Source organism: Centropristis striata, chromosome 15 (genome assembly GCF_030273125.1).
Source record: "Centropristis striata isolate RG_2023a ecotype Rhode Island chromosome 15, C.striata_1.0, whole genome shotgun sequence".
Taxonomy (NCBI): domain Eukaryota; kingdom Metazoa; phylum Chordata; class Actinopteri; order Perciformes; family Serranidae; genus Centropristis; species Centropristis striata.
Genome location: NC_081531.1, coordinates 8,461,247 through 8,473,533, shown reverse-complemented (window position 1 = coordinate 8,473,533; position 12,287 = coordinate 8,461,247). Strand labels below are relative to the sequence as shown.

Genomic DNA, 12,287 nt, shown 5'->3' with positions numbered 1-12,287 from the left:
AATTATTATTTTTTTGATACAGGAGCAAACTGAAAGGGATTGATGTAAAACTGCCATGGGACTATTCATATTTAAGCTTTGACAGTTTGGAGAGACAGATGGATACTGGTTCTCTGTTTTCCATTTAACAGGAGTATTCTAAATATCTTACTGTTGATGGTACTTCTCACTGTCTGGAGTTAACAAGAACAAACTTGAACAAACACTCTTATGTATAATAAGGCAGCCCACTTTATACTGCAACACATTTATCTGACAGCTTTATATATTAATTCATTTGCAGGTTTAGATTAACAAAACAAATTATAGTCAGTAAATAAATACTTTTATTATATCAATAATTATGGTCCCTGGGGTAAAACAAGTTACCCAGCAGTATGTAGAGTAAAATATAAAATATATTTGAAAATAAATTTGAATTTGCTCCACATTTACCAGCTGCGACTTTAAAGCAAAAAACATATGACTGCATTGGTAATTAGAATCTAATAAAAAAATGTGTTATTATGTAATAAAACTTATTGGTTCATCTTAACAAGATGGTATTTTTCTCGTTGCATTCTAATTTTAAAAAGCTTGAAAAGGCTTCATTTGCAAAGAAGTTTCCTTCTGTGTAGGATGCTCCTGAACTACTGGATTTTTGTTTGTGTGTGACTGCATGACATCTAAAAACAGCACCCTTGTTCAGTTTCTTCATTTTAATGCCTGGTACAACTAAAGGTACATTTTTGTTGGGACAAATATAATAACAAGAAAAATAGCTCATAAGAGTTTAATTTAAGAGCTGATATGTAGCCATTTTCCATGTTTTTCTTGTTAATGATTTTGGTTATTATCAAGAAAACCGTGAAAAAATGTCTAAAATAACAAAGAAAATGAGGAAAACAATGGTCTAATTATTTTTTCCATGACTGTATGAATATTTGGAATCACAAAAATAGTCCCTTCAGCCTGTATAATATATAGAAACTACCTGTTCAAACAGTGTTAAGAGTTGATATGTAACCATTTTCCATGGTTTTATTGTTAATGATTTTGGTTATTATCAAGAAAACCATGACATTTTTTTTTAAAATAACAAAGAAAATGAGGAAAACAATGGTCTAATTATTTTTTCCATGACTGTATGAATATTTGGAATCACAAAAATAGTCCCTTCAGCCTGTATAATATATATAAACTACTTGTTCAATCAGTGTTAAGCCTCCCCCATACCTACACTTGACCTGCTCACCTAATCTCAGATAACTCACACACACACTTTCCCACCATGCGTACCAGCTGTTGTTTGCCGGTGTACGTGTAGCCCACATGCCGGGGTGTGCGCGTGTGTGTGTGTGTGTGTGTGTGTGTGTGTTCTAATGTTTGCCTCACCAGCAGGCCGTGGATGTTTGCAGAAGAATTGAATTTGGCACGGTGCTGCATGTTTGTGTATGTCACACATGTGGACACGACAGTGAACACTCCTGTACACGGACAGACTGACACATCCAATAGGCTGCAAGCTTGACTAAACCCTGCTCCTTTTGTGTGTCAGTGAGAGACACAGCGGTGAGGAAATGTGTCATGTGCTGTTGTTTTTGTTGTGGTGGCTAATTGGCCAACTGCTAACCAAGCATCTGTTGACATTTGTCAGCAATCATTCTGCAGGTGAGCTGTCTAAACGTTCTGCCGGTCAATAGTGTATAAAGCTTTAATTTATCGAGGCTGGCAAACAGGATTATCTCCTGCGTTCATGTGACCTGAAATATTACTATAAGCAAAATCGCTAAGCCGTCCTCTGATGTTTACACAAGATGGCAAACAGATTTCAGACTCATCAGGTGACATTTAAATACGTAAAGTGATATTTTCATATAGAACATGTCGTCCTCTAATCACTACTGGATAGTAATGTGATCATTTAGCATGTGACAGTTTTAATGTCAACAGCTGGCATGTCTGCTAATCTTCTTAACCAATCAGCTGACACCGACAGAGCACTCTGTACAATCACATTTGTTAAGAATTGATTTAAATCTGGTGTGATACTGTGTGTGAGAGAGTGGTGTTGTACTTCTGCCTGCTGAGCCACAGATGGCAGCCCTCCACCTCAAGCTTACAAGTGCCCTGCAAACGCAGATGTGTGTGAATGTGTAGTGTCAGGTTTTCTTTGCGTGTGAGCGGAGAACGCTAGACTGCAGTTCTGTTGATGTCTGCACAATACAACAACACACTCTGTCTCCCTCTGTTGTAGTTTATATCTCACTCGCTTTTTCCTTTCCCTCCCCTCGTCGTTCTCCAGGCCGTTTCCACTCCTTTCCTCCCTCTACATAAATACACCACACTGTTCGCACAATGGCCTGTTGGTCAGCTTATACATTATTGTAATGGCAACATGGACATTGCTTGACAGGCTAACCAGCTCATCCATCTCCTGAAAAATGGTTTATTCCTTTCACGAGAGCTTTAAATAACCCAGCACCCTCATTCCCAGTTCGTCAGGCTTCTAGCATCCAGCTCCATGCAGTGCTAATGAGGAAGACTCATGCCTGGCTACCATTCGAACCCACGTCTTTATCTTTTGCTGTGTGACATGCCTTGCCAAAGGACTGGAGGGTTTTTTTTTACACAACACACACACACAAACGCACACCCCAGACACACCGCAGGAGTCTGGTGTCATTTACTACTTCAACAACAGAGCAGTCGTGACACACCTCCTAAACAAAGGGGTCTATGCTCTCAGTGTTTGTGTGTCAAACAGAAAACACTACAAACACGAATGGGCTTTTTCTAAGGGCGAGCCACATTTTCATTTAAATGACAACCAAAATTACCATCTTGTTAAAGTTTTATTATTCTATAAATGGGCTCATTGAAAAATCTGTTACATGCAATTAGAGCTGCAGCTATCAGAGGAATTATTGATTAGTTCATTGACAGAAAAATGATTTTTTTTTTTTATTCGTTAAGGTAATTTTTTATGCAAATGGCTGAAAAATGACTGTTGACGTATCTCTGTTCTACTTTGCCAAACTATAATGGACATTTTTCCCTATTTTCTGATGATTAATCATCAAGAAAATAAAGAGCAGATTAATCAATAAAGAGAATGCTTGCTATGGGTTTGGAGAAAGCCAAGAAATCAGATTGACAGTACTTTGCTCCACATCCTAATCAAACCTAATCTGCTCTGTATTGTTTGTGTTAAACCTCCTTTTTGAAGGGTAGGTGCTGATTTCTTAAGGATTATTTTAAAATATATTTTTTGCATTCATTCCCACCGTTCATATTCACCATGAAGCAATCCTTTCTTAACTCAACTATAATGTTTAGTTAGGAACAATGGGGCAAACCACAATTCTTTTTATATGCAGAAATGTTCATCTCAGGCTGATGTGAGGCTCCAGCAGTCTCAGTAAGTGGGCGTTCAGGCCCAAAACAGCCCTGCATTACAAGAAGATGCAAGTTAGTGAGTTGGTGGGGATATGTACCCGAGTTTGAAGGCTTATCAGATGCCAAAACTCTGCAGATACAATTATTATGAGACAGGATTTTGCAACTCTGGAAAGCAGCAGCAATCATTTTATCTTTCACTGTGCCAGTAGTGAGGCAAACTGTAGAAATACGGCTTTCATGTTATGAAGTTATCTACCTGGAATGTGCGCTTACATGTTTTTGATTGGCCAACACAGCGTTTTGTTTAGTGTCACATTATGATCTGGCAAAAGTTGTGTCAGGTCCAACCTTTCTGTTGGAAACCCTGCATTATTTGCAGCTGCATCAACGGAGAGACTGTGTTTTTATATGCAGTGCAGATCTGGTTCAAAAGCAGCCTTAGACACATTTAGTGGATATCTTCCAAAGTTGGTCTTTTTTAGTAAAGTTCCTTTTTGTATGAAAGAGGAAATTTAGTAGTAAAGAGACCATAACTTTGGAAGATGCATACATCATTTGTTGAATTCAGTCGCCTCATATTCTGCTTAACATCAAAACTGAGAGCTGTTTTTTGTCAAGTTTGACAGGATTAAGACTGATTTTGTCTGCCATGATGTACATTGTAGTCAATGCCCATAGGAGCCACATCTGCCTCTTTAAAAGACTCCTGGTACTCTGTGCTGACTCTGCTGCTGCTGTTGTACAGAGCAGACCCTTTCAGTTTATAATTGTAGCATCCATCTATTTTATTTGATGAACATATGAGCTGAGCTGATGAATGAAAAGAAAAGAAGCAGACAAAATGATGCCAGTGTGTAATATTATCAGTGTGTAGTCTGTGGGGCTTTGTGATCGTTTCTGTTTTCATATCGTCCAATCATAGTTACTAGAGATCGGCAATCTGACCGCCAGGCGGGCAGCAGAAGTAGATTGTGGGGAGTTATGTCACAGCATGCCAGAGAAATGCCAGCATGGACAACTTAGTCTTTGTGTAGAAGAAAATACCTTTTATCTTTCAATATCTTTGGGGTTATTATGGGTTTGACCCAGATGACAGAGGTGAGCCGGAGGATATGAGCAGACACATGGAGAAAGGAGATGCGGGGTGATATATTGATATAAAGAATATATCGATATATTTTTAAACGTGATATGGAATTAGACCATATGGCATATATCAATATAGTTAAAAAATATTTTCTTTCTATTATAAATGCTGCACTAACTGGGGTTTGTCATGTTTAGTTATTTTGTAATGTTTGTTATTCTTTTCTCATATACATATATTGATTTAATTTCATATGCTATTTTTAGTTAAGATATTTTTCTATTTAAATGTGCACTTTAAGGAGCTTTGATTTATTAAAAAAAAAAAAAAAAAGAAGAAGCTACTCCTGTTTCAATAAAACTACTTGTGACATGTCATATTTGGCTTTGACTGAGCATTTGCTTTAACTTTGAAATAAAAATATTGGGGTATATATCGATATTCAGCCTAAATATATCTGAATATGACTTTTGTTCCATATCGCCCAGCCCTATAGTTGTCAGTCCCATGAAATCAAATGGCAAACTGGACTAGAAAAAATGAGAACCTCTCCTTAAATTTCATGACAGTAGCAGCCCAGGACCTAAATAAATGCACATCTAAGCCATTCTCTGGCTCTGACTCACCTTCATTAGCCTACTTGCTTCCAGCTGTAGAATATGAATATCATACATTCATAGCCATTCACTAACTAGCACCTCCTCATTTACAGAAAAAAAGTGAAAGATGAATGTCAAGCTCTGGGGGGCTTAGGGCACCTCTCCACTACGTAGGTGGTATTATCTTATTGAAGTGCGCTGCTCTCTCTCTTTCTCTCTCTCTTTCTCTCTCTTCGTATCTGTGTCTGCCTTGCTCTCCCTCTATGCTCCTTGTCTTTAATCCTCTGCAGAGTAGGTGTGCCAGAGAGAGCGAGACAGAGAGAGAAGACTGATATTTGCTTAACCAAATCCTCGGAGGAGGCAGCCCTCTTTGATCCACTTCCAAATTCACAGCGTCCACTTTCATTTGGTCATCCGTCACTTGCGCTGTCTCTCGCGCTCTCTGCGTTAGTGCGACTTGTGTGTGTTTGCGGGGTGTGTGTGTGTGTGTGTGTGATGGACGAGACCGGGCTGAAAGAGAGAGGAAAGCCTGCAGACAATGGCCTGCATTTTGCTCTGCCCCTTTCTCCTTCCGTCTGCCTCGTCCTTGCTTTCCGTTTCTTCTTCAACTTGTCACTTTTGTTGTGTGCTGTTGAGGTCAGACTGGCACAGGCAGGCGTTGTTGTGAGCAGAGAGAGAGAAGGTACTGTTGTAGCGGAGCGTATTGGCCAGAAAGCCAGGGTTAGTCAGGGCTTGCCCCTTTGTTTTACACACAGAACTATCTACACTAGACAGACAGAAGCACCAGCACACACAAACCACCTGTGAGCGCTGTGTGTTGACTTGCATCTTAACCTTCACACAGCCTGCTTAAGTCTTTAAAGTCAGATTTCCAACCCATATGTGCCGTTTATTGAAGGGATTTCACAATGTGCTAGATTATCTTCACTATTGTCTGCAGATATGAGAATTTAACTTGTCCAGCCATCAAAACGATTTGATACAGGCTTATGAGGCATCTTTGTATCTCTAGAGGGCACACAGATTAGTAGCGTCTTCTTTTACTCTATCTCTGGCTTAATCTTTCCTATCAAAAGTCTCTGTCATGTTGCAGCATATGACTGAGAGGAGAGATTCCATTGTAGCCTTTGACAAAAAAAAAAGAGACTTTTATATCATATTTTCTGTCTCTACCTTTCCTCTCATTGCCAAATCTTTTCTTTCTCTGTGAGCAGCAACATGAACTAGACTATCTGATCCGCTCCCTTTTCCCCCCGCAGCAGTCACTTCTCCACCTCGCACTCTATTGGAGTTATTCATTGCACATAGTAGTTCTTTTCAAGGGTGCATATTGAAGTAGCGCCATCCCAAATGACTCATCTGGCTCCTTTCTTTCTCTCTCTTCTTCCTCACAGTGAGCACCTATCCTGCGCTTTTACCTTCTTCTTGCACGGCGAGAGCAACGTGTGCACCAGTGTGGAGATCAACCAGCACCAGCCTGTTTACCATCTAACAGAGGAGCACCTCACTCTGGCTCAGCAAGCGTCCAGCCCCTTCCAAGGTGAGTCTCCAGGTCATTAGACTACTTCTTTGTGGGCACGTCAGAATGCACTGGTAAAGGTTAAATGCACCGTTTCTTCCGTTTTAATATGAAATAAAGGCCTAAATTAGTATTAAAGAACTATAGGGGGAAAGTGTTGTGCTTGGGACTCTTCACCCGTGAGCGTACTCCGGTTAGGGAATAAGGACACCGTTTTGACGTTTAACTTCTTCATCTTAAACCTTTTCTCAGTAGCAGGTTAGTACACACACTCATTGTTCAACACGTGCTGATTCTAAGGACCCCGAACGTAAACATAGCTGCCCTGTAAACTGCCGACTCAAACAGACTGAACTAAAAAGTGCTTGAATAAATTATTAACTTGTTTAAATCAACATTATCAATATAATCAAATTAAGAGATTAATAGGGTGTATTTGCTGGTCACAAAGGGAATTTAGAACAATTAGTATTTAAAAAATCTTCTATCTAAGAACTTTTTTTTTAAAAGAAAGCTCAGTAATGTGAAAAATGCCTCATGCATAAACATCATGCAGATCAGGACAGCAGAACCAACAACACTCATATTTTGTTTGTGACTGGGATGCTCAGAGCAGAGGATCGACTGTTTGTAGATTTCATTATCTGTTTAACTAAGAATCTGTGGTATAGCTGAAACCAGTACCAGGCAATGCATACAAGGCTGTGCATATCTTGTGTATAGCAATTTTTTTCAAACTCAGAGTAGTGGAAACCCACATGCAGGCTGACAACAAACAGCAGGTATTTCCCACTTCTGTTCTACGTCCGTCTCAGCCAGGAGACAAAGAAGTCATGTTTTATGTTACAATAAACAATCAGTAAAAATTATCTCTAAGTAATTGATTCCCTTTATTTTTATTGTAGTTTCCTTTTGGTCATAAATTACATTTAAAGCGGCATTAAAAAAGTCCTAAATCTAACTTGCCCTCAGCTGTATGAACCCTGTTAAAGCAACAACAAACGCTCCATCCTCTGTGAATTATGCAGCCTCCTTTGGGCCCGTTAGAAACAAATACTCAATGTATCCTCGTCCTGATATGTAATTATGTGGAAATTTGCCTCGGTTGTCATTTTTAAAAAGTTTGTTTCTGCCTAGTATGTATATGGCAGATGAACAAACAGTGATTTTGGAGGAAGAAATGCACAGTACTACTCTTCCATGCTTTTGGTTTTCTCTTTAATTGTGTTTTGTTCCAAAACAAAAGGCCATAATCAGCTGACAGAATCCCGAAGAATCCTCTGACATTTACATGTTTGTACACTGTGCACCAGGCCAGAAAGACTTGTAGCCTATTGTTTTTGCACTTTGTTTCTGCTTTGCAATTGTATCTTAAACGTAGGGTCACCATAGGAGGATCTGTTATACTGTAGCCCCATAAATAAAAACATTTAGTGATAAATCACCAAATAATAATATTTCTTTATTTTCAGACTAGTCTTCTATTGAATGAAAATGCACCAGAGTTAAACATCCTAAACCGTGTATTGTTTGGCTTCGCCTAGCTATAAATTTTGTTTTTGGAAATAATAATAATTTAGATAATGTATTGTTGGCTGAGAGATTTTTCTCCACACTCACAAACTTAGTTTTCCTTGAATAGGTTGCATTGTTGAGTCATGTGTGGTTTCATCTCTGCTGTCAAGGGTGAAAACAAAAAGGGGGCAAAGAAAACCCGAAGGCACCATGTATCAGTGTCCCCAGCGTAAGGAGTCAAAGCTTTCTTTGGTCTCATTCATGAAAGAAAAGCCAAAGAAACCACACGCCCAATACTAATCAGGTATTGAAAGGTGCTTGACGAGCTGCAGCTGCTTTTACTTTCAGGAAGCCAAACAAACATAAACATTTTTTTTGTACAAACATTACTGCTTGCGATAAATCTAATAAATAACATCTACTAAAACACAAGTTAATCTCCAGGATTCAAGGAGCCCACTTAGCTCTACATAACTTTAGGCTGTTGAGCAAAGCACCCAGCCTGTTGCCTCAAGGAGATAAGAGTATACCAGAGTAGATAAGGGAATTATGCTTTTAGAAGCATTTTCTTAAACTTTATTTCATGTAAAATGCTCAGTGCCAGAGTAGCGGTGTAAGTTTTTTTTGAATGAAATATATTTGTAAGCTGTGCGTGTGCTGCGTCGTGCCAAGATAATGCATATACAATCTTCTGTCAGGCTGTCTTTCATTACAGATTGGCTTGCAGCCAGTTAAAAAAAGAAAAGCCTCTGTAGTCACTTTAAATTATAGTGTAGTGTAGTGTAGCTATAAAAATGTGTGGCTCTAATGATATTCCATCATTGGCTCTAAATTCATTACCCCACCCTAAGCCAAACACTATATAATCCCAAAACCATTGTTTGGTTGCATTTGCACTCACACAGAGAAACGTTAATGTAATGACTGTAATATACAGTACATTTATGGTGCAAGGGGAGAGAAATAGTTTGCTTTCTAAACAACACTATTAGAATAAAAATGAAAGTAACACACACTCATCCTGTTTGTATTTGCAAAAAAAAGGGAAGTAAAAATATCTGCATTGAGCATTACTTAGCTGAATTGTCTCACTTCCACTGATCCTTCCCTCTCCAGCAGATGAAACATAACTGAAGATCCAGATACCAGACGACTAAATCCTTCATCCAGTTAAAACATATAGTTGAAAATGACCAAAATCTAAAACATGCATAGGAAAAACTGCAGCTTAATACTTGAATGAATGAATGAAAAGTCAATTTATGAAAGACAACCACAGCACTGACAGATGCACAAAGGTTGGGGCTGTTACTTGGATTAAAATTACAGTTTTCCAGGTTGAAAAATTCTTTTGAAACATTTGGGATTATGTAAGTAAACAACTCAACAAAACATATAACATAGGCAGTTGTTTTTATAGTGTAAAAGTTACATATTAGGCTACACCTTTAAGTTGAGCGACACCTTCTCATCTATGAATGGATTGTTGTGATTCAGCCCTCCCCAACCCCCCAATGCACTCCCTCCAGAGTAATAACAGTGATCTCTTCCTCCACTCACCACAGTCATTTCTGTAAGGTCCCCTCTTAACTGTGTCCAGAGCTCTCCTGACGGGAGGTGATAATGTCCCGTCTAGTTAAAGACTGGTGCCTTGGATGAAAAAATGAAATGGTTATTGGAACTTCACGTATAGAATGCTATCAGGATATTAATGCTTTTTCCTACTCATTTAGGATAATCATATTGCTCTCCAACTGCCAACTAGTAGATAGTTACTTATGGCTCATTCTGTTGTCAACGGCTGTCTTTTTTTGCCTTTTTAAAATCTTCATGTCAAATTCTACCACCTCCTCTTTGTCTGCTCTGAGGTTACATTAGGCGTGTTTCAACTGAGTACTTTTTGGAAAGCGGCTGAGTGTTTTGGCTCCGCCCACTAGTTAGTTCCCCTCGGCCTCTGTTTCCATATAGGCACCTTTGTAGCGGCTAACCAACAGAGGTTGAATGTGACAACAGACGGACACGGGAAGAGTGTTGCCAACATAGTGACTTTTTTGCTATATTTAGTAACTATTCAGACCCCTCTAGAGACTCTTTTTCAAAGCAGCGACTAGCGACAAATCTATATCGGAGACTTGTTACTCTTCTTAACGACCGTCCCAAAGCACTCACAAGCGGCTCAGTCCTCCCACAGCGTTCTCTCCCAGCTGCAGTCAGCAGAGCAGGAGAAGTTAACCCCTCAGCGTCCAGTTTGCACCAGTCTGCAAATTAATCACGCATGTGCAAAATGAATGCCGGTGAAGTTGGGTGGATCCTCTCTCCCAAGCCACACCCACAGCGGCTCACTAGAGGGAAAAGTACCTAATGGAAACGCCTATTGCTTTAGTTTAATTGCTCAAGTACTTGTGGAATTGGAAACTAAAACGTATCTAAATTCCTATTTTCATGGGACACACTGCGAAACACCCTGAAGCATCCCTGAAGGTACCTGCTCCCATGTTGATTTATATGTACCAAATGAGGCGGACATGTGTCTCTACAGTGTTTATGTATTTTACAATCAGCACGGGCTATGTGTTCAGTCTTCAAGTGCGGTTTGTGTCGTTGCGCAGGTGTGTGTTTTCACCGCCGCAGTGCATCTCCTCCTGGCTAACCAAGCATAGCGTCGAGGAAGGGCTGACTTCCATCCCCCTTCATCCATCCATCTCCTCCTCCCCCCCTCACCTCTGCCAAGCTTGGTTTACTGTGCGGCAGAGCGCTCCGGCAGGCAGACCTCTCCAGGATGTGACCTCATAAAAGGGCGCAGAGTGAATGTAATGAACTCTCAGCCCATTACACTGATCTGAGCACATTTGACATGTCTTCAGGGAGCCAGAGATAGGCTGGGAGTCAGAAAGAGAGAAGCAGAAGGGATGGAAGGGAGGGTGCGGTGGGGTGGTGAGAGGGAAAACGGTAAACCATTTTCATAATTGTGCTGAATTTGATCTCCTTTCCACAACTGGCCTTAGGTCTTCATAGTGTGTGTGCAGCGAGAAATGCAGGAATGAAAGGGAAAAGGAGTGAGGTTGAATTTAATTAAGGTTAATATGATCGGCCATAGCTGGATGTTGTTATGTACCGCAACATAAATAACCTTTTGTTCTTCCCTCTGCGGGGTTGTTTACTGCTGAGGTAGTATGTTCTGTAGGCTGAAACATTATGCTGAGAGGCATCCAGGATACACTGTGTCTGGACAACATGTTTCATACTGTAGCTTGTTCCACTGTTTAAGTGCTCTGAGTGCCACCTGGGTTCAGTGAACAGGGTAAAGAATCTCTACAAGTACCAAACTTTGCTTTGTAAAGCTCCAGAGTGCTCTAATTTCACTACAATGTTACTTATCTTCCACCACCATCTGCAAGTCAAGAGAACACCCAGAAGTGTTAGATTTGTAAATTAGATGTTCCCCGTTTTAACCTTTTAAAACTTAAGATTTCAGTTGATTCGGTGGCCTTTGTGATTACCAGGGTAACACTTACAGTTTATCAGCTAACGGTTTCACCTCCATCTAACCTCTTGTGTCAGCAGACAGTATTTCTGGTGTTACGGTTTAGAAAACCGTAATGGATATTTGGGCATGCATCTAACCAAAGCCTGCTCAAACACTTTCTGCCAATACTCAAATACGGATATTTGTATATATTCCAATGTGTGGTTTGATACTACAGTAGACACTCCTTGATCGACTACTTTGTCAGAAGTTGAACAGAAGAGCAGCAGGTGTGCAGCCAAACAAACTCACCTTGTTTTAAACAGGAAGTCAATATCATCATCATATCATATCATGTATCATATCATGATCTGGTTTCATGCTGCACATGGTGAAAGTAGATTTCCAAACAACAGCGGGAAATGGTAGTTAGATGGTTACCTTTCAGAAAAGCAAGAGGTTTGCAGCCTGTCGCCTGCAACTCTTCATTGTTCCATTACCCTCTTGCAAAAATTAAAACTGACCTGCTGACAAGATGCATTTTTGATGGGGCTCAGTGCCATCAGTGGTGATTCTTGCATCGTTTCCTGTGCCTGCTTCACAATAAAAGCCACCCTGTGTTTTTCCAGTTGGATGCTTTTCATCTGAAGCCGTGTTAGTAAGAAGTAATTGGTTTGCATTAATAATAGAGCTCTGATACGGTGTAGACAGTGAACAGTA

At 39.9% G+C, this 12,287-nt stretch overlaps 1 protein-coding gene across 1 annotated transcript in view; it reads left to right on the top strand.

Annotated features, from left to right (window-relative positions):
• med13a (mediator complex subunit 13a) overlaps window positions 1-12,287 on the top strand; it is a 91,543-nt gene that overhangs the window by 39,398 nt on the left and 39,858 nt on the right. The window contains exon 5 of the mRNA XM_059351653.1: window positions 6,462-6,607. Within this exon, the coding sequence (XP_059207636.1) occupies window positions 6,462-6,607 (146 nt within the window). The remainder of the gene's footprint in view (window positions 1-6,461; window positions 6,608-12,287) is intronic.